The sequence below is a fragment of the Ambystoma mexicanum genome, chromosome 4p (assembly GCF_040938575.1).
Source record: "Ambystoma mexicanum isolate Mex_15411 chromosome 4p, UKY_AmexF1_1, whole genome shotgun sequence".
Lineage (NCBI taxonomy): Eukaryota > Metazoa > Chordata > Amphibia > Caudata > Ambystomatidae > Ambystoma > Ambystoma mexicanum.
Genome location: NC_090927.1, coordinates 1,145,125,796 through 1,145,149,345, shown reverse-complemented (window position 1 = coordinate 1,145,149,345; position 23,550 = coordinate 1,145,125,796). Strand labels below are relative to the sequence as shown.

At 46.3% G+C, this 23,550-nt stretch overlaps 1 protein-coding gene across 1 annotated transcript in view; it reads left to right on the top strand.

Moving 5' to 3' along the window:
- Nucleotides 1-23,550, top strand: part of HBS1L (HBS1 like translational GTPase) — a 1,647,668-nt gene that overhangs the window by 915,955 nt on the left and 708,163 nt on the right. The window contains exon 7 of the mRNA XM_069606737.1: nt 17,407-17,524. Coding sequence (XP_069462838.1) covers nt 17,407-17,524 — 118 coding nt within the window. The remainder of the gene's footprint in view (nt 1-17,406; nt 17,525-23,550) is intronic.

The following is a 23,550-nucleotide window of genomic DNA, read 5'->3' as shown; positions in this document are numbered from 1 at the left end:
ACGGTTGACGACCAGGCGGTGCCCGCTAACAAGTAACCGACACGATCCTTCCATGAGCTGGAAAGAAAACCTGCTGAAATACCAATTTGTTGCCAACGAGAGTGTCATGGCGACCGGGGGCCCCGCTACCCCACCTCCAGACCTGGGGGCCATCCAGAACAATATCCAGATGATTCTAGAGGAGATACGCGGGATGAGGACTGACATGGGTGCCAAATTGGCTGACCTCACGACCAAAGTCACCACCCTGGAGGACCGAATGGAGGGAGTCGAAAACAATCAACTCTCTGTAACACTCCTTGAAACCCAAATGGACATTAGACTCCAAGACATGGAAAGACGAGAGGAAGGACTCCGGCTGAAGGTCGATGACATGGAGAACAGGGAGAGAAGGAACAACCTGCGCATTTTTGGCCTGGTGGAGTCCGAGGGCGAATCCACACAAGGACTCGAGGGCAAAGTGCACGACATTGTGAGGATCGCCCTGGGAACAGAGGCTGCGGGCACGATCAACTTTGACAGGGTGCACCGGGCAGGGGGGGGGCAGAGGCCCGCGCTCGGTCTTGGTCCGGCTACATTATTATAAAGACAAGGCCAAAATTCTAGAGAAAGCGAGAAACCTCGGCAACATACAATACGGCGACTCAAGGGTGTCCATCTTTCAAGATCTGTCGGCCCTCACCCTGTCAATGAGGAGGAAATGTGGCACCCTCACAAGATGGCTTCAGGGAAAAGGGGTTCGATACCGCTGGGGACATCCCTTCTACTTGGAATTTGAATGGCTAGGGGAGAAGCACCACCTGGTGTCGGAGGAGGATATTCGGAGGGCCACAGACGACCTGGTTGGCGACCAGGCGGGCCACTCGGGCGCCCAGGATGGAGGAGCCCGAGACCCCCCCAGGGGTCCTGACAGAGTGGTGAACCACAGCGGCAAATCCAAGGTCAAGGGGGCCCAGAAGTTCCGGAAAACTAGACATCCGTCGACAAACTCTGAAGACCACTCAGTCATGACAACACCGTTCGATCGGAGGTGGAGGAAATCACAAGGTGAGCATTGACTCGGGGTCCAGGCACTGGAGGTCCTGGGCCCACGAGGTGCCATAACGGGACGCCGCGTTGGCGCTACGGCTGGCCCGCCGGACTACAGGGCGGGCGAAAGTTTGTTAAAAAGTTAACTGTTTGGTTGAGTTAGCCCACACACGAGGCCCAAGTTAATGGTTGGTGGGCTGGAGTGGGGGCTCATTGTTCCAGAATTTTATCTCGGACACTTGTATCGAGGTTCTGACGGGGCCGATCTATATTGATTTTGAGAATTGGGATTCCCCAACACATGAAAATCCCGGGGCTGGGGTTAGAGTCCTTGGTGGTTCGTTGCCCAACCCCAACGTATGTCGTGGAAAGTGGACGAACGCCTTATATTTCAGGGGAAGGGCGGGAGGGGGAGGAAACAGGGAGGGGGGCTTGGAATAGGGGGGAGGGGGGAAGAATGGTCAACAGGGCAGACAGAGGGGTAAAGGGGGAAAGTCAGTTCAAGTCACAGAAACTTGCTTGGCGGCGGGCTCTGAAATTCAGATACTATGAGGGGTCCAAAGTGCACTACCGAAAAGACGATAATGATTGAAGGAAAGATAGGCACGTTGAATGTCAAGGGCCTTAACTCTCAAAATAAGAGGTCCCTTACGAGCAATATGTTCCGCAAACAACATCTAACAGTCCTATTCCTACAGGAAACACATTATAAACGAGGGAGAGAGTCCAGAATCAAAGGGAAGGATATTGGCTGCAACTACTGGGCATCACACGCGACCTCGAAGAAGGAGGGGGTGGGCATTCTCCTGGGAAGGGCACTCCAACTCACAGGGGTAGAAACCAAGAGAGGATTTGGAGGTCGATTTTTAGGTGTCAAAGGGTTTTGCGAGGGACAGCGCGTCACTCTCGCCACCGTATACGCACCCAACTCGGGTCAGGTAGAGTTCCTCACGCGGATCTTCAGTGTCATGGACGAGTGGGCAGAGGGGGCCATGATACTTGGCGGGGACTTCAATCTCATAGCTGACCCCCAACTGGACTGGTGGTCCGCCAGGGGAGGGACACCCAAGGGGATCACTAAGGACAACCTGGCCTTGCAAACCCTCCTGAGGGATCACTACTGGGTAGACACCTGGCGCAAAGCATACCCGGGCCAAGGCGGTTACACCTTCTCTCCCCCACACTGCACCTACACTAGAATCGACCTCCTGCTGACCTCAGAGGAGGGGGACGGGGTGGTAACCCAACCAAGGGTCGAGGCCATAACGTGGTCGGACCACGAATTGCTCGTGGCTAATTGGTCACTGCCCATCGCCCCGAGATCATCCCGATGGCGGTGCAATGACACGCTCCTTAGGGACCCCGTATTCCGTGACTTTATGAAACAAGAAATGCTGGCCTACTTTGAGACAAACGACACCGGGGAGACTGACATGTCCATGGTATGGGAAGCGGGGAAAGCCACTTTTAGAGGTCTCCTCATAGCAGAGGGCTCGAGGCGCAAAAGGGAGAGGGGCCTAATCGAGAGCAAACTCCGTGCGGAGTTGAAGGTCTTGCGGACCAGACTGGCCGCCCCAGGGGTTGACCGGGATGCACTCCTGGACGAGATGCAGGGCAAAAGACAGGAGCTCCATACGGTTCTCATAGGGGAGGTTGTCAAAAAAATGCGGTACACCAAACAAAGATACTATGAACGGGGCGACAGGGTAGGCACTCTATTGGCACAAAGGTCACGGGGGTGCAGAGTGGAAAGAGGGATTGCCCAGCTTAGTGATGAGGGAGGCAGAATTCATGGGGACCGGCAGAAAATAACGGAATGTTTTGCTGACTACTACAGCAAACTTTATTCCAGGCAAGTGGGCGAATCACAGGAGGATATCTCCTCCTACCTGGCAGAACATCCCCTCCCCAAGCTGACCGACGAAGACTTAGAGGCCCTTGAGGGGGAAATCTCAGAAGAAGAGGTGGAGGGAGCCATCAAAAGACTGAAGGCCGGAAAGGCACCAGGCCGAGACGGCTATACAGCAGATTTTTACAAACAGACCCAATCGATCCTAGTGAAACCCCTGGCCAAATTGTTCAACCAGATTAGGAGTCGAGACACAATCCCACCGACATTCCTGCAGGCCCTCATCACCGTCATACCCAAACCCGGCAAGGACCAGAAGGACTGTGGGTCTTACAGACCCATCTCACTTCTTAATTTGGACGCCAAGATTTTCGCTAGAATCTTGGCTTCCAGACTGGAAAACTCCTTCCCACGCCTGATACACCCAGACCAGGCGGGATTCATCCTTAACAGACAGGGTTCCGATAATTTAAGGAAAACACTCCACATACTTGCCACAACTGAGGCCAGAAACGAGGGCACACTCCTATTGGCTCTCGACGCGGAGAAGGCCTTTGACAGGGTCAGTTGGGCCTTCATGAGGGAGGTTCTCACATCTATGGGGATGGGCCCAAGGTGGTTGGGATGGATATCTGCGCTTTACTCCTCCCCCTCGGCCAGAGTGGTGGCAAACGGAACGGAATCAAGAGAATTCCCCCTTGAACGTGGTACGAGGCAGGGATGCCCCCTATCCCCGTTAATCTATGCATTAGTAATGGAACCATGGGCAATCTCGGTCCGCAACGATATGGCCATCAGGGGAATACAGATGGGGGACATGCATTGCAAAATTTGCCTCTTCGCAGATGACGCCCTGCTTTATGTCACCAGACCGTCCCAAACAATCCCCCGGTTGCTACAGGGCCTCACACGATATGGGGAGCTATCGGGGTATAAAGTCAACCTGGACAAATCGGTGGCATTCATTGGTGGGAATCTATCGGACCCGGAGAGGGCCTTTGTGGAGGGACTCCCCTTTAAACGGAGTGAGGAGGGGTTCCGGTATCTGGGAGTCCAAATCACGCGCGACCTTGAAGACCTGTATACGGCCAACTTCCCCCCCCTCTGGTCAGCAATCAGGAGAGACATAGAAAGGTGGGCGGGAGTGGGTCTCTCGTGGATGGCACGCCTCAATCTCATAAAAATGGTGATTCTCCCAAAATTCCTGTTTCTCTTCCAGATGCTCCCGGTGCAGGTCCCTAGGGCCTTCTTTGAAGAAACAAAACGAGTCCTTCTTAATTTCCTCTGGCAGGGTAAAAAACACAGAATCTCGTACGAGGTATTGACCAGGGCTAAGGAGGACGGGGGGGTGGGTTACCCCGACCTGGGGACATACTACAGGGCATCCCAGTTGAGGATTCTGGTTGATCACTTCTCACCGGAAACGAAGAAACAGTGGGTAGCCATGGATAATAGGCCCCTTGCACCTGTCACAATAGAGGAATGGCTCTGGGTCCCAAGGAATAAGATCCCCAGAACCGTCCTGAACCATCCGATTCTGAAAGTACTGTGGTCCCTATGGAGAGAGGGAGGCTACTACAGATGGCTCACAACATGGCCCTCTCCCTTAAGCTGCATTTGGGCCCCTCCTTTCCTGGCCAAAATAGCAGAACCAGCAGCATACCAGACATGGTTCGAGGCAGGCCTTAGCAGGACTGGTCATATGTGGGTGGGGGGCTCTTTCCTACCCCTGAGTGACCTTGAGGAGGCCCTGGGAATAGGCACGCTTTCCCCTTTCCGTTATCTTCAGCTCAAAGGTGTCCTCACTGAGCCATCTTGGGGTGATACCCTCAGGAGGGATCTCACAGACTTTGAAAAGCTTCTCCTAACCGCGAGGGGCTCCAAGGGGATAATATCCCGCCTCTATAGGCTCTTTCTGTTCTCTGTCCCCAGAGACCCGCCGCCAGCACGCACACAATGGGGTAGGGACCTAGGTGAGGAAATCGATGACGAAAGATGGACGGAGATGTGTAGACGGGCTAATCGATCCACGGCCTCCCTCCAGTATCGCCATCAGGCCCTCAAGATACTACACCGATGGCACTATCCCCCGCAGAGGATAGCTAGATTGAGGCCAGGATATGACCCACACTGCTGGAAATGCAGGACAGAAAGAGGAGACTACCTTCACATGTGGTGGGGATGCCCAGTGGTCCAAAACTATTGGGACAAGGTACGGGCCTGGATCAAGGGGGTGGATGGGGTTGAGCGATCTTCCTGCCCTTGGCTCCTCCTCTTCGGAATTGACATTGGGGAAGGCCAAGAGGGCACTCAAGACCATATGCTTCAGGTTATGCTGGTAGCAGCCAGATGTTGCCTGGCACAGAAATGGAAACATCCGGAAATGCCAGGGGAAAAAACCTGGGTAACCAAGGTACGGGCCATCTACGACATGTAGTTCCTCACACACCTGCTTGATGAGTCCAAATCCAGCATCGAGGAAATCTGGCTCCCCTTTTTTGACAAATACGGCCAAGCGGTCTAATGCTTAGTGGTGGTGCCGAGTGACCCCCCCCCCCCCAAGGACACAGGGCCATGGCCCACAGACCCGATTGTGAACTTTACCCAGTTGGTCCACACGACTTCGACGTGCCAAGCGCACAGTGCATCGACACTTCTGTTTTCTAAAGAGCCCGTTAAGCAAGCAATTAACCAACCTATGAACATTTGAACTGAAGGGGGGAGGAGAGAGGGAAAGGGAGGGAGGGAGGAGGGGTGTGTTGCGATTGGTTCTTTCTTGTTAACTCACATCAGCAAATGTAATGTGATTTCGTAATGCACAACTGAAACTTAATAAAATTGATTTTCAAAAAAAAAAATCAAAACAACCATTGTTAAAATATATGTTGGGTTTTATTTTAGATCTTAATTTCAATTGAACATAAATAATAAACATTACACATTGTAAAGTTCCGGTTGCAGCACATCCAGGGAAAATCCGCGGTATTGTCCACTGTCGCTGGGGAAATGTTGTCTAATGGCAAGTACCGCACAGGCTGGTATTACTCTCCGAACGCGGTGTCCGAGCCTCCCGTGAAGCCACCAAGTGAAGCAACGATGGGCCACCAGCCTGTACCACCTGTGAAAATGAAAGCTGCAAACTGTATTAAAATGACAAAACTTTCTTATCACTGTCGATTCAGGTAAAAAATGTCATTCTGCTTTGAAAAAAATTCTATCTAGAATATGACATAGTAGTGGCATCACTCACTGACATCAAAACCAGAGTATACTTACTCGTTACTCGGATTACGCGGACGAACAGTGCCGCGAAGTTCGTGCATAAGCACCATCATCATCCTCAACACGGTCCGTGAGAGGCAGGCTTCCCTGAACTCTGGCAGCTCGGTGATGCATTGCGGACTTGGCTCGCCTTCCGAAATGTAGGCCAAGCACCCGGAATTTTCACGGCAGCAGCAGTTCTCCTCCTCAGTTGGCATTAGCTCGCACCGATTGCACGTGCACCAGGTGGAGACGCTGTCCATGCGACATGGTCCAGGCTCTTCATCCGTTGACTGGTCCTCCCAACTGCCGTCCGAATCCCCATCGTTTTCGCGTGCTTGCCTTTCCAGTAGTTCTTCCTCGGTGTACTCGGGCTCGTACATATACGGCATTATTGTAGCCATTGTTTGGTAAAGAAAGTAAAATAATTTACAGAGATGGTACAGGTGTTCACAAGGCCTAGAAGCGGCGAAGGTAGCTGACCAGAGCACAGAAACGAGTCACAGAATACTCAAAGTAACACAGAGAGAGTAATGGAATCGAAAATCTGCTGCTGTGTGTTGTGAAACGGTGTGTTTATACTTATTGAGGAAAGAGGCGTCCTGCCATTTCCATGGCGACACTTCATTAGCTGAGGCGCAGCGATTGTTGACACGAAACGTGCTTTGGCGTTGGGAAATGGGCGGTACGCGTCTGCTGATGTCAGGCTCAGGGGCGGGGGATTTGATTTAGTGCCGCAAAAGCAGGTGACAAAAACACACAAGGGGGGTTGTCCTGACTTAAACAGTCAAAGCTAATTGCAATTGGTTCGGATGCAAATACATTTAGATGTGTATCTGTTCTCCTGTTATATCTATTATTTATACTTATCCAGGGGAAAGATGAAAAAGCACCAAGGAGAAAAGATATATATACCACATAAACTTGGTTAATATGAAACTGGGAGTGTTTTTTATTTTACTCTCCTCAGTTGAATGTACACTTCTACATACATAGAAATTGCATGGACACATAAATCGTACAGAGATAATGTTATACACTTCAACAAAGCATAAACAGATTGATGCATAAATGTATCAACAGGTGCCATTCATATCCACTCAGATTTTTTTAAAACATATTAAGTACATTCCAAGTTCTTCTTATTAGGCACCTTAGAAGAATGAAAGGTAAAATAGCACTTGTCCCTCAATACAATAGGACTAGCAGAACACTTAATTGCTCTATCACAAAACCTTGGATGGGTCTAACAGAAGCCAGGCTAGAGGGTGACCAAAATGGATCGACGTCACTGACATAAATCAAAGACAATTGGAAAGTGGGGACCTATCGACCCCAAAGGGGGGAAGGGTCCCTGGACGTTTCGGCTAGACAGTAGATCACAGCCTTCTCCATGGAGCCAAGGTATGGAGACCCCCTGTGAAAGAGGAAGGGGTACTGTGGTTAAAACACCTTATGTATTGGCAGGGCATGGTATATAAACAGATTACATGTATAAAGTTAATAAAATACATACAAAAGGACACACTGAAAAAACAGGGGAGCTCTGGTAGACTCATATTGGTGGTCAGGTACTAACCTTGCTCAGGACGAAGTCCTGGGTAATAGCCAACTGGCTAAAAATGGAATTCTGATGAATAACTCTAGTGGAAAATGGTGTTTGCTACTTGATAGATGGAGCTGGAAAACAAGTGCAGAGGAAAGTAAGGCTCATGTGTGTGGAGGGCCCCTGAGCAAAAACTGGGGGCAAAAAGGCAGGGTATGGTAGAGGGCTGTTCCAGCGTAGTTACCTGGAGTAGAGAATGATGATCCCGGCACCAGGGCAGTCCAAATAATGAAGGACCAAAATGGCCGGCTGGGGTAACTGGAGAAATACAGTGGACTGGAACAGAGCGAGTCTGTGGGATGGAGAACAAAATCAGCTCAAGTCTGTAACGTCACGGAAGAACTGCAGAACTGCAGCCTTTAAGGGGGAAGTCAGGCTTGCTGTAAATGGTAAGGGGAGCGCTATCCACCTTGCTATTGCAAAGGTAAGGCAAGACAGAACCACACATACCTGTCATGTACGGGCTCCGACCTTCGCGTTCGATCGTAAGCTCGAAGAGGCACAGAGTGAAGCTGTGTACGCCGAGCAGGGCTGCGCATGCTCAGTTGTAGCCAGCAGCTTGGCCCCAGCGCATGCGTGTGGGGAGTAGTGTCCCTGCAGTGGAGCGTTACGCACAGGGACTAGCGGACCAGGGCTGGTGTTTACTCTTTGTGTGTGCTCCCTGCGAACTGTGGTGGAGGCAGGTCGGGCGACCAGTGGCCACGGGCACAAGCAGGGGCGCAAGGGCCGTAGACTAGGCGGCCTTTGCGAAATTGTCGGAAATGGCGAGGCAGGTGCGGGCAGAGCCCAGAAAGATGCCCACAGGACCCTGAGGGTGGCAAAATCAGGTACTACAAATAGTGATGAGGTTCTATTTCATTAAGTCCTGAGGTAGTCGATTGAAGTTTGTATATCCACCAGCTTTCTTTAAAATTGAGAGAAATGGTGATGTTGCTGGTATTGTATACTTTATCCGCAACCCACCATATAAAGCTGTCTGGGCCATGTTGCAATTCAAGGAAATGTGATACCAGGGGGGCCGTCACAGTCTTACAACGTATTCTCGAGCGGTGTTCCCCAATTCTTTTATGCACTTGTCTAGAAGTCTGTCCCACATAGCGTAATTTGCAGGGGCATTCTATGATGTAAATTACATTGCGGGTCTTACAATTGGAAAAATGCTTGAGTTTCCATTCCTTGTTGCCAATCATAAAGGAATTCATTTTCCTTGTCTGTTTACAAACTGTGCAGTTCCCACATGGGTGATGCCCATTGATCTCTCGCAGGTTCCATAGGGTGGATCTGATGTTTGTTTTGGTCATTCTAGCATGCGTGAGCATGTCTCTTAAGTTCTTAGATCTTTTAAGTGCCATTCTTGGCAGCGGTTCCTGAGGTAGGCTCAGTTGTATAAGGGCCAGAATCTTCTGATTGCTCCTCTAAGTTTAGTTGTGCTAGGGCCGAAAGTGGGACACATGCCATAATGTCTTGCTGTCTGTCCTGGATTTTGGGTGTGAGGAGCACTTCTCTCGGTGTAAATCTCGCTCTCTTCTGGGTGTCTCTGAGGAGTTTTTTAGGGTAGCCTCGAGCTTTCAGTTTGGTTTCCAAGGCTGCTGCATTTATTTTGAACTCCTCTGTGTCGGTACAGTTTCTGCGTACTCTGAGAAACTGACCATAGGGTAGATTGTTTCTCAGATTGCGCGGATGATTACTTTTATAATGGAGCACTGTATTGCGGTCAGTTTCCTTTTTAAACATAGTGCATTCCAAAGTATTATTCCTAGGTCTAATGGTAAGATCCAAGAAGTTGATGCTGATGTTAGTGCTATTGATAGTGAATTTAATTTCTTCCGTACGGTTGTTGATCCATCCAAAGAAATCTGTGAGGGTGGTAGCCTCTCCTTTCCAGATATAGATGATGTCGTCAATATACCTGTGCCATAGCATGATGTTATCGAGGAATGGATTGCATGTGTTTAGGACATGATTGTATTCATACTCTGCCATGAATATGATTGCCATACTTGGGGCAAAGGCTGCCCCCATGGCTGTGCCACGAATTTGTAGGTAGAAGGTTTCTTCAAATTGAAAGAAGTTGTTAGTGAGGGCTAGTTCCAGTAGTTCAACTATGAAGTTAATCGGGACTCTTGTTTGTGACATGTGATGGGTGAGATGGTGTCTGATGCATTCGACCGCTGCTTCTTGAGGAATGCTAGTATAGAGGCTATTGATGTCCATGGTCACTAAAATATCTTCTGCTGAGTTAAATGGTTGGTGTTCAAATTTGTTGATGGTTTCCATAGTATCGCGCAGGTATGTTGGAGTTTTCTGACTCAGAGGTTTTAAAAAGAAGTCAATGAATTGGCAAATAGGTTCAAGCACTGAACCACAACCTGACACGATAGGTCTGCCCGGTGGTGTGGTCTGGTTTTTATGAAGTTTGGGTAATGCATAGAACGCCGGGATGCGTCCCTCAGAATTGTTGAGAAAAATGTCTTCTCTATCCGAAATCCAGTTGTTCACCATGGCAAAGTCAGTTGTCTCTTTAATCTTCATTTTGATTTCTGCTGTGGGATCCTTGCGAAGTTTTTTATAGTTATCTTCTACATTAAGCAGTAGCATCACCATTTCCTTGTATTGTTCTTTGCTTTGGACAACTACTCCCCCTCCTTTGTCTGCTGCCTTGATTACAATGGAAGAGTTTTCTGACAGTTTTTTAAGAGCTTGTTGTTCTCCCTGTGAGAGATTATTTCTTTTGTGTGCAGGCATGAGTTGAACTTTTAACATTTCTTGCTTAATGCATTTTTCGAACGCGAGGACAGATGCTGGCATATCGTTGTCACTGGGAAGGAAATCGGATTTTTTCCTTAATCCTGAATCTTCTACCTCTGGGGGACTTTCTTTGTCTAGAAAGAAGATTTTTCTTCTAATAGTCCTGTAGAAGTGCGAGAGTTATTGGTCAAGTCTGAACCAATCGGTATGATTCATGGGTACAAATGATAGTCCTTTGGATAATAAAGATTTCTCCTCTTTGGTAAGTGCACAACCTGAGAGGTTGAAGATAGGTATGGTCTCTAATGTCTCCTCCATCTCCTGTTGGAGTTCGGTGCCCTCCAGCGTGGGTAATTGAATGGAGGCATGGGCTGGAACTGCGGAGGACCCCAATAGCCTCCCCTGGGGTCCTCTTGGCCTAAAAAAGGCAACCTCGGTGGCTGTTGATGATTGCCCCGAGTGCTAGGTCTGTCATAGGAACTAGTTAGGTCATCATCCGATGATCCCGAACTTGATGTGTTCCAGAAGGAAACTGTTTTACGTCTATTCCTTGGCAGGCCTGTTTGATTACGTAATCTTTCTTTGTCCTTTTTCTCCTTATAATCTACTGATAAGTAGGGATATACGAGTTCAATTTGAAAGTTTTTAATGTCTTTAGCTAGTTTCTTGTGCTTTTTATCCAGCGTGCTGCTCATGAATGCATCCATTGTTTTATTGATTTCTTTCAATTTATCACGGGCGTTTCCCAGACTCTCATCATTGAGGAATTTAATCTCTTGTTCCTTAAGTTCTTTGGAGATATCTTGGTGTATTCTCCTGGCAGTGGTGATCGTCAGGACCATGAGGTCCCTACTGCATTTAGTTGCAATTTTGCTAAACCCAAGCATATAGTCTTTGTCCTCTAGGAATAGAGCTGGTTCATTCCGTACTTGTAGTCCCATGGGTACTAGGTTCGCTCTAAGATATTCTCTTAAGAAATGGCCGTGTACTTCCGTTCTAAAGCAGCGTTTTTTCAGGTTCAGTAAGTCCTCGCCTGATGCTGTAGACACTAAAGTTTGTTGTGCGCCCTCTATATTGAAGAGGGTGGGTCATTGAATGATCTCTAGGATCTGTTCTTCCGTGAAGCTAAGTGTTTGATCCATGATGGATTGCTGGATCCAGTGAGGGTGAGGAGAGGAATGATATGACCAACAATAGTGGGTGAGAAAAGAGAAAACCAGAGGGAGTCCTAAACAGTAAAGCTCGAATGAGTGTAGCAACGGATAAAATACAGAGGAAAAAGTCCCTATTATAGTGTTATTATTATGTGCCGGTCAAGTGGCACAGCGAGTAGAGCGCTCGCTTTGACATCAGTGCAGAGCCTGCGAACGCAGGTTCGAATCCCGGCAGCGCCAAACTCAGCCTTTCATCCTCCCGAGGTCGATAAATGAGCACCACACACCGTGGGTAATAATAAGCAGCGCTCAGATACCTGAGGGTTTGTAGCGCTATATAAATGCCAAATTATTATTATTATTATTATAGCAAGCAGCTATATCTCAAACAGAATATACGGGAGGGAAAGCCCAAAATGAGCTCAGGACAAAGGGCTATCAATAACAAAAACACACAAGGGGGGTTGTCCTGACTTAAACAGTCAAAGCTAATTGCAATTGGTTCGGATGCAAATAAATTTAGATGTGTATCTGTTAAAATAGCAGGTGAGCCAGGGCGATGGGGGGAAATGATAGGATTATCAGAAAATGGCGGCTGATTTCGAGTGCGTTAATGGACGAAAAGTCGGGTAAGGTCCATAGGAAAGTTTTCTACGATCTACCGAGTTATGCTTAAAAACACATGGCCGAACCGTAGGGACAATAAAAAAAAAAGTCCCGGAACTATCCTTTAATGTACTAATGCTAGTGTCTTTTTCCCCATAGAGGCCGGGGTACGGAATGCCGGGGAACAGGCACCGACCCGAGATGAGAGGTGAAATCCTTGTAGAAATCAGGTAAGTCTTTAATGAGCGTTTTTTTGGTAATGTCTTTTCATTCGCTCATTAACGCTGATGTCTCTTTTTCCCCTTAGGGGCCGGGGTCCGGAAATGCCAGGATGCGGCGCGGACCCGAAATGAAGAGGGAATGAATCAACAGGTAAGTCTTAACATGGAGATTTAGCTTTCCTTATTCCCTTCTCTCTCTCACCTTTTGTTCTGGTCTTTTTCTCCCTAGGCGCTGGGGCGTGACTGCGAATCCGGATGATCGCTGCTGAACATGGAGGCGCCCTGTAAAGGTGAGTGGAATGCGGCGCTGCAGCGATCGACGCGATGAGCTTTTAAATAAAAGTCTTCCTTTTCAGGATAGTCGGCGTGATGTCTCCGGGATGCGGATTTAGCAGGTAAGGACTTTTCCTTCTTCTGTTCTCTTCTTCTCTTCCTTTGCAGGTGATCCAGGATGCTGGCAGGCGTGGCAGAAGTCAGGATGCAGGAGCAGACACGGTGAGTGTCCAGCTGCTAGATGCAGAACAACGCGAAGCACGTGTGGCTGTTCGGGTGGGGTTTAAATAGCCTTGGAAGAAGTTCCATGTATGTATCCTTCCTCCAATCAGGTATGTATCCTTCCCCGACCACGCCTGGATGGTACATTAGTCCCACAGGTAAAGTAGTTCCTTTCAGGCCTCAAGGAGGCTGGGATCCTGCAGCATGGTCTGCATCAGGTAAGTGCACCCAAGCACTTCCATAATGAGCCTGGCGCCTATGGCGCCAGGACACTGTCCAAAGGGCCCCTATATGGGGTTGCTCGGTCCTTCCTTGGGGACTGGATGTCTGCTTTCGGGGACGCAGGGCTTGAACCGGCTCCCCGGGAGCGGGCATCATGACAGCAGGCACGCGGGCGTGGCAGAAGACTGGATGCTGGCTGCAGGCACGGTGAGCGTCACGCTGCTGGATGCAAAATAACGCGAAGCATGTGCTGCTGTTCGGGTGTGGTTTAAATAGCCTCCAAAGTAGTTCCAGGTAAGAAGTTCCCTAGAGCCACGCCCGAGTAAAAAATAGTCCCTGTAACAAAATAGTCCCATCCAGGCCTCATGTAGGCTTGGACTCTTTTGCAGCATGGCCTGCATCAGGTAAGTAAAGTCTATGAGCCTGGCGCCTATGGCGCCAGGACTGATTTCTATAATGAGCCTGGCACCTAAGGCGCCAGGACTGAACCCAGACAGCCCCTAGCCAGGGCTGCTGAGGTTTAAACAAATGTCTGGATGCCTGCTCCCGGAGCTGAGGGCCTTGGTCCTGATGCCCGGGGGTAGGCATCATGACAGTTCCTTTAAAGGATACACTCCTATTTCTTCTGTAGCAACACTCTTTGCCTAATGTAATGGGAGCTGAGGGCTCGACGCCTTCCCACTTATGCTGATTAAGCATCCACTCCTCAAGTGGCGGGTCTTTTCTTTCCTCTTGATGCATCTTCCAAAGCTTTAAAATTGCTCTTTTCTCTAATTTCTTCCCTGTGTCCGCCGCGTGCAAGTATGTGGTCATGTGTTGCAACACCGCTCTTGACAATGATCTCCCTTGTGGCCACTGCATGAACATTATATCTGCTGTGCCCTTTACCTATTCTGCACTATACTGTTTGAGCTTGGGCATAAGTTTTGGCAGTGTCTTGCGTAGGCGCATGAGAGGAGTATCCCCCATAATGACAAGTCTCAATCGACAGTCGATACTTACCAGACTGTTAAAATAAACCCTTTTACCTGCTTTTAAATCACCACTTTTAACATTTAAAACAACAAATATGTGCAAGCACCATCAATCGCTGCTGAATCCTCTTATCACACAGAATAACTCAGACTCCAAATACCTGAACCAACTCAGGAAGATGGCAAAGTACTGTTTTATTCACAATTATCTAAAACAGGGAGTTTACAATGAAGATCAACGGACGTACGCTCAAGTTCTCTCAGCAATCTTTTCACAAAACATAGTTATATATCAAAAATACGTCAGAGGTGATGTCATACTACGTGGAAAATAATAAAAAACCTACTAAGGGTCAGGATAGGCTGAAGGGGAACATCTAAGTACACATTCTATAAGAACTAGGATTGTGATCGACTGTCCACTATCAGGTGGAAAACATATGCCTGCTTATAGGTCATTTTCAGAAACATTAGATATACAATTTCTCATTGGTTTTCAAACTATAAGGTCCTTCATTATATGGACCACTACAATTGGTTGGCACACTTTTGCCAGGTCTGGAACATTCAGTTCACTGAGCAGCACGTAAGCTCAGACCCAGCTGCAGGGAGATGGGGCATGACACTTCCTCCCCACCCAGTTAGCCCAGCATCTCTCATCACCCATGCCTTCTGCCATGAAGATTGTCTTTGAACTTGGCCTTGCAAAAGTATCCTTGTCTTCAGAATACATGGGAGTGCAAGCACTCACTATCGTGTTCTGAGACTCCCAAGTCCGAATTCAATTTTCATGCTAGGCTCACGTGACAGGAGACCACGATCTGGTCCATTTTGCAGGTTTTTAAATACTCTAAATGAATACAACTTGGTACTCTTGGTGTTCTTTCTTTGCACCTTAACAAGGGATGATTCATTCTTCGCACGTTCGTTCCTTTCCAGAATAGATAGTTGTCCTTGGCTGCTTCAGTCTTGACTTCAGGCCATTCAACCTTGCCGTGTAGCTCCACGATTCAGCTTATTCTTGCTGCAACACAGTTTTCCCTTTTCTCTTCATGGGTCCTGGCTTACTAAATTAATGATACCGATGTCCAGCTTCCATATAATGGCGGTTTTGCCTTCATTCTATTCACTATGTGTAGCCAGCTTCTATGATGACTTAATCTACTTAGGTTTCAGCGTCTGTACAATTGTTGAATGGTTGATTCTTTGCAGCACTTTGTGCGTATGTAATCTTCTTCATATTTAAAAGGTTCTCTTATTCTTTACTTCATCATTAGTTTCTGAAGGATCCATACATCCTTTTCAGACTGTATCTCAGGACGTCATTTATGTCTCTTGTGACGTCCTCCATTAGGTTGTCATCACTTTGGAGGATACATTCGGGACGGTTGTCGCAACGGGTATCTTCTTTGGAACACACGCTGCGGTATTGGCACAACTGCTGGTGTCAAACACGGCACAATCTCAGGTCTCCAACATATGGGGGTAGGGAAACCTGGGTTTCCCAGAGGCATGCAGCTGCTCCTCTACACATGCTTTTCTTACACTGCCTTCCCCTGGCCACATGGGGAGAGGCTACTGCTTGCAAAGGAGTCTGTCTTATTAATGAGTGGTTACTAACTAATATATGACTGGCACAAGCACTGGACAACAAACACTGCAAGTCAGCAGCATTACTTTTAATTTGATCTGCTATATGACTTTAGTCAAGATCACAGACTCCAAAGTGTATTGGAGCATTTTGTTATTAGGTGTATGAATAAATGTGGGTAATGTTTATAGAATTCCACTGTAACTCCACCTGAACAATGGGCCCTGCCATGATGATGGCAGTTTGTCATCTAGAAAGCTCTGTTGACGTGCATGTGTCATTACTTTAAGCAAAAACATTATTGATGGAGAAGTGCCTGATAAGATCACCAAATGTACTGAATAGTAAACCATTCTGGATGGTGACGGTCCTGTAAATATTTAAGGCTGCATTCACCCTCAATTTTCCATAGGTGCTGGATAACAATGACGTTTACTGCAGTAGCAACTCATATTGTACAGAATGGCAGTTTTTGTTTGGCAAAACGATCATATTATTCTATTTTTTATTTCACCTGTCTTAATTCTAGCGGTTAAGGTTCATTATAATAAACTATTTCCTGAGCTATTATAACGTTGTCTACTGATTAAGGTCTGAACTTTCCAGTCATTTGTCCATTGTTCCCCTTAGTGCAACTCTTGTAGTTTCCCATAGAATGGAGGATACCCTCTCTTCCCAAAAAGTACAGCGTTTACTCTTTTGTATTCAATTGCCCTTCACTGAGAAGCGGCTCAGTGCTAAGACGTTACCTCCTTACCAAATCACCTACTTTTAACAATGTACATGTTGTCTGGTGTGCATGGGTTATTTATCAATAGATGCCAACCTTACCCTTGCCATGGTTGTCGAGGTTGTGTTACTGAGGCGAAATGCCGTAGGTAGCAGGCCCACCCAAGTTAGGGGCCCAGGCGCAGCGTGGGTCCCTTAACGATGTTGGCGGGCCGTTACCTACAGGGTGGGCCCAGCCACCGAGGGGCATATCATCATTAGCACCCGAGCAGATCACTGCACAGGTCTTAATATTTTTTTTTTCTCTTTTGTAAAAATGTAAGAAAAACGTGCCTTTATCTCGCGCCCAACACATCCCAGTACCTTCAGCCAGGAAGTCCATCTTCAATGTTGATGACGGACGTCACCAACATTGAAGAAGTTAATGCCTGGCTGAAGGCACTGTGCGTTGCCGTGTAGTGAGATAAAGCTACATTTTTCTTTTTTTAACACAATAAAAAAAATCACTCATTAGCACCTGTGTAGTGATCTACACGGCTGCTAATGTGAAGGCAGCGTGGGCAGAAGGGAAGCGGCCGACTCTTATGAAAGTGCTCAGAACGCTGGCTTTCCTTTGTGAATACAGCCCTGTATTTCGAGCATTTTCATTAGCTACGGGCGCCTCTCGAGGTGCTAATGTTATTTCAATGTCAAATGGAAAGAATACTAATTAGGTAAGTGTGTCTTTAAGTTCTCTTTGTAAAATTCATATTTATCAATAATAGAAATTGCTACAATAGTATAGAATCTTCATCTGAACTACAATTGAAACAAAATAAAATGCATACTGTCAGTTTGTGTCCTCATTTAGATGTCACACTGTATCATTAATGGGAGATGGTGTCATGTTTGACTTGGTGTTTTCAATTGTTTTTTTTAAAGGGGGGTCACCATGGATGTGGGGATGACGAAGTTTGAAACCAAGACAAAAATTATCACATTGATGGATGCACCCGGACATAAAGACTTCATCCCAAATATGATTACAGGAGCAGCCCAGGTATGTGTACAATTTACTTGTAGGGTTAGGCTCACTGATTGACCCGAATAGTTAATTGATGTCACGTTTTCAGGATATCTGACTTGCGATTACAATTTATCACTCTAGAAACTCCTCTGCATTTGACCGTTTTCTGGGTTAAGAAACCCAGCACTACTTTACTTTCTGCTGATGTTATGCAAGACTGGTGGTTTACCTAAAAAGCAAATTGGTTTACAACATTATGCTATGTGAGAAACCCGAAGGTGTCTCCCTGACTATTCCCTGGTGGTCTGTCATTCAGGTGGCCAGGACACGGCCATCGCTATTGGATCCAGTTCCTGGGGTGGACCAGTGAGGGAGAATCACCTTTATGGGAAGTCCTTAGGATTGGAAGTGGGACACTGACGGGTGAGACGCGGTATCCCTCTTCTTATAACACCTTTTCCCCAACCTACCACATAGGATGCTCAAACACTCTACACCCCTCCCCCCTTTTCACCACAAACACTTTCACATATCACGAAGGACGACGGACTAACACCCGAGCCGTTTACCTGATATATCCCAAACCAGCAATTGACCAGAATTGCACACACCTGACGGCCCGTCATGATAAATGTGGTTGAGTAAATATGAATGTATTTCAGAAATTGTGTCCAGACTTTGTCGGGGTAGGAGAGACAGCCATTGTCGGGGTAGGAGAGACTGTGATCACACAACGTTGGTGCCCATTTCATAGGTTGCCAATGTGGCAGAGTGTGTGGTCTTTAATCTGGCATTTTATCCTCCTCAGCTCACTGCTTGTAGCAATGCACCTACTTGTTCGCACCAATATTGCCTGCAGAGCTGCTGGCCACAGTGCCTTCATCAGCCTAATTTCAGTAAGTGGGTAGAACGCTCTTCATGTCACTAGGAAGCCACTTTTTTTAGTGCAGTGTTTTCTTTGATTTTGGTCCTGATAAACACCAATTGAAGGCATTTGACTTTGCTACCTATACTAATAGTTTGCGAAAAGGAAGCAGATAACTGTGAGGCATCCCAGTGAGATTGTGCTGTCTGCTCGTACTGTGTCTTCACTCATCCACCCTGCTGGCTCTGTCCAGGACTCCTATTTCCCTCACCAACAATTGACTGCATTGGACAGGATGAATATTTCGGAGTGTCCACAAGGGTACATTGGTTGATGGCCAAATGCCTAGGTTGAAGTCTGTTCTTCTCTCTAATGCTGGTTAGCATACAATAAAAAAAGGCTATTTGGGATTTCCATCCCAAAAACACAGATCAAGATGGAGCCAAGAAACACATGCACAGTTGTCCTGAGTGGTGGTAGCAAGCTCCTTTACATTACAGGTGCATGTGTGAGTGCTTGCATCTCCAAAAAAAATAAAAAGGGAGCATTATATGAACACCTTCTATCAAGCACTATGTTGATAGCAAGTTGGCCACCAGAAACACAGCTCTGCCCCTAAATATCACTTTTGCATCTAAACAGAAATATTCCACAATTGTGTTGAAAAAGTTACCTTAAACTACCCTGTGGTGAAAATATGTACTCCCTACATTTATGGAAAAGATGCATTGTTTTTCCTTTTTTAGAAGCCATCAAGAATTAGAAACTTCTCTGCTGTACTCTATTTGTGGCAGTTATACTGCTAGGTCAATTTCTGAAATGTTAAAGTGCTCCAATTCAACCAGAATCTTCCAGTGTGTCATCCCATAGATAGTAGCCTTGTGCCCCCCAACATTGATATTCTGTCATTCATTGTTAATCCCCAAATACTAATGTGGCCACATTTGAAGGTGTCTTCAGCAGTGAGACTATGTTAGTGTGAGGTCAGTCTGATTGGTTATTAACTTTATTTTCCCCCCTTCTACTCACCCCCAGCCAGACTCCCCGTTTACCCCGCATAACTGTCCACAGACAGGGCATCAACCCTTTCATGAAACCTACCCATACTGATCTGGCCTGTTGCATTTTTTAAAACCATGTTGCAGATCGATGTACTTTAAGGGTGCAGAAGTGCGAGTATCATGATCCCAGTAAAGGAACACAGTTCCCATTCAGGCATACCAGGAAAGCAAGGAACTTCACATCAGTCAGTGGGTCAACAGTGGCAACAAGCCTGGCACAAATGGCATTTGTCTCATTCATAGCATTGCACACATATACTCACATAGCGCTTACATTGGTTTTTATACACTCAACATGGCCGCAGCCAAGTCCATTGTTAACTTACAGCACATACTATACCTATTGCAGAGGGAGATACTTAAGCCCCGCCTCCGCTGGAGTGCTCGCTTCGCGTCTTCTCCGCTGACAGCAGGTAACGCTACCGGCGATCTCCTGACAAAACCTGTCAAAGAAAAGAAAGTTCAGAGACATTAGTTTCCACAGAAAATCAACAGAATTCCATCGTTTTTAAAATACTTACCAAACCGAAGTATTTCCGAAGCGTTTCTTCAATCAGCTGTTTATTTCGTAGTCCCCGCATCTTCTGTCAGAAGTTCGTTCACAGCCTCAGCATCTTCTTCACAGCAGTCTTCGTTCGTGGTCGGAGTGCCTTCATTCAGAGGTTTCCTCAGCAGACTCTGCATTGTCTGAAGGTATTTCATCTACAGCTTTCCAAAAACCTGCAAACAAAAGGTATTTTCATTAATGAATGAACTTATAGAAATAAGAAAGAGGTTTTACCTACATTGCTTACCTGAAGTTTCAGCAAGTTTTCTTCGCTTAGTTATTACCGCGCTCGTCTCTGAAGGCTGCAATTACTCAGTTAAGACAAACTTACGTTTGTTAAACGTTTTCTCAAACCGAGTATAGTCGCAGCCAATCCGCAGCCATTAACCTTTTCTGAAAACCAAGAACCTGTAAGTTAAAAGGGAAAATATTAGAAAGAGAGATCTCTCCAACGTAGGGACTGCTCAGAATCTAACGAACTATACTATTTTTTCACCAAATACTTACCAAAGATGACTCTAGAAAAGCAAGGACATCATTCTGACAAGAATCATTTGAACACCGCAGCCTTTCAAGTTAAAAGTATTCATACCAACGCGCCCCTGTAGAATACAGGATGGAGAGCTCCACAAATCTTAAACACATGTGAGAAGGGAGGGATTATCAAAGGCGCACTGCTATAAAGTTTATTCCCAACAAAATAGAAATTAGAGTAGTTCTATTGTTGTTATTGACGTTTTCACTGAAAAAGAATCCAAAAAGTGCCCAAATAACAGATCCTCTGGCTGAGAAGGCATTACGCTCCCGCGGAGTCCAGGTAAGTGTTACGACGAGTCTGGCTCACAATAGCGATTGGCAAAGACTTTTATCCAGGCAAAAATAAAGAGGAAACCGAACTCTCCCTAAATCTAAGAGGGCTTTCCCTGCCTCTAATTAAAAAAAAACGAATGAGTCGGTCAGATTGTCCAAGTAAATAAAAAAAGTCCACTATCATGTCAAAATATCTACTTCTATCCTTCACACTTGTAACTAATAAGAACAAGGGTAGCGGGTCTATTTGGCCCAGAAGAATGACTCCCTTCTTCTGGATGATGAGCCTCAGTTCCAATCATAGGGGAAATTTCGCCTGTGAGAAGGACTCCCTTCTCCAGGTCTCAGTTCCTTTCTGAGGAGACAACGTTCCAGCTTGTAGCATCTTAAGGGATCAGTTCCAATGCAAAAGTCCCAACTTTGACATTATTCCTTCTTGAACATTGTTGCACTTCACTATTGGGTTCCTGGAGAATTCCTCCCTTCTCCAAGTATTTGTTTCTCAATGTTCTCACATAGCCTGCGAAATGACTGCCTTCCACGGTCCTTCTTTGGACTGGTTTCACGTTACCCAATTTTCTGGGAAGACAGCAGGAGGTATTTATTTATTTTTACATTTCTATAGCGCAAAAACAGCCCATGGGCATTGTGGCGCTGTTACTTGCAGGGAACTTTGTTACAGGGAGGTACAAAATACAAATTTACGTTTTGCATATTTTACGTTAGTAGCACATTAATGCAGTAAGCTAGTTGCAGGTACATTTGCAGGTTTATCAAGCAATGTGGCGAGAAGTCCTATAGGGACTGTGGTGTTGATCAGGCGAACAGTGTGGTTTTCATGGCTTTGCGGAAAGCAATGAGTGAGGTTTCTGCATGAGGCGTCATAGGACGGGCGTTCCAGTGTAGGGAGGGAAGGTAGGGGAAACTAGCGCCTCCTGCCCTGGCTCTTTTTACCCTGGGCACGGTGAGCATATTTGCATAGGGTGATCTGGTTGGCCTCGTAGATGTGGCAGGGTGGATTCTTTGTGAAAGGTAAGCTGGTGCAGAGAGGTGGATGCATTTATGGGTAAGAGTCAGGGTTATGAATATAACCCTCTCCTTTATTGGGAGCTAGTGGGCTGATTTTCTTGCGGCCGCGATGTGTTCCCTTTTAGAGATTAGTGTTTTGAAGATCACATTTTCAGACTCCTTCTCTCTTGCACTTCTTTCCTTCGTGGCTTCAATATACGATTCCACGTATATTCATTTTGTTTGCATTATTGCCATCAGAGTTTTTTGATCTTTGTAATTATCATAGAGGGCTTCATATAACTTGAGGAATGGAGCAAGTGTGATGGTGACCATGGACCCAATCGTTGCTTGTAAATTAGCACACTGTTCTGCATGTGATCCAAGTTGTTCCTGACTGGTTTGTTTGGAAATATTAGTCGATTCTTGTTGTTTTGCATCCTCTCCCCTCTGATTCGCCTTTCGTTTTGCGATCTTCACATCCTGACTTGTGTCCTTTCTCTCAAGGGTTATGCTTTGCTTCCTTTTTTCTTTGTCTGGGTGTTGATTCACCCCATTTGACTCTTTAATTAACAATTGGATTTGGTCATTTGATTGTAACGTTTGACAGGCTTTTTCCTCCTGTCCTGCCGCTTTGGTTTTTTTGTCCAGGCGCCATTTCTATAATGGACTTGTTAGTATCCACTTCTGTTATGGCACGTTTTATACTTTTAATTTGTGGCGTAGAAGTTTTGACAATTGAATAATCCTCAGCCCTGCATGCGTCTTCTGATTCACTTTCTTAATGTTATCGCACACAAGCTGTTTCCTGCTAATGATCCATTTTGATTAGTAATTGCACTTTTATTTGAAATGTTTACCAGGCTGTTTTGTGCTTCTTATTTGCACGTTCCTAGCTGCGTTTTTTTCCAGACTATCTGCTTTTGGGTCAAGATCTATTTTGTTAAAGCCTGGAACCGGATCACAGCGTGTCAAAGCCAGCAGTAGCTCATGGTCAGAAAATTCCTGTAGTATTTGGGTATTAACATGCTCATTCACATTCATTTTTCGAATGGCTTGCATCTTCTTAGATTGTTGAGTTAAAACCTCCTTTCTTTTAAAATGCCATTTTATTGATCTAGATTCTGACACTGATTTTGTGCCAGTTTTTGATTTTTGCCGATCATTTTTTTTTGTGTGTTTCCAAGGGTTTTCGTAATTCCGTTCCTTGTGCAAACAGAGGCGATTGAGTTAAGCCTTTTTCATTTATCTGTTTTAATATAGCAGATTCTGTTTGCAAGCAGGTCCCAGTTCCATTTTGCTTCGGGTGAGGTGATATGTTGCAGAAGTGGTTGACTGACTTCAGTTGTTTTTGTGTCAAGTCATTTTTTTCTCTGATTGCTGGGAGTTTATCTAAAGCATCCAGATATAGCGGTGAATCAAGCAGGGCATCAGTAAATTCCTTAGCCATCTGCTTAGATGCCTCCTTTATTTCGTTTTGGAGCTTGCCTTGTGTTAATTCGAATGTATCCTCTTCTATGGGTATGCAAAAGACTTCATCATGTTCTGCATTGCTGTTATCTGCGATGAGAGCATACTCTTATCCTGAGGTCTTCTTACTTTCCAGTTCACAAGGGTTGGGAAAGATTCCCTTCCCCCAAGCCCTTCTCAGACTTTCACAATTCACAGTGCAGACACAATCTTCTGGGAGGGATACGTTCCTTCCCCTGACTTGCTATACGCTTCAATGGTTCTTATTTCACATGAGTTCCCAATCTTATGGATGTGG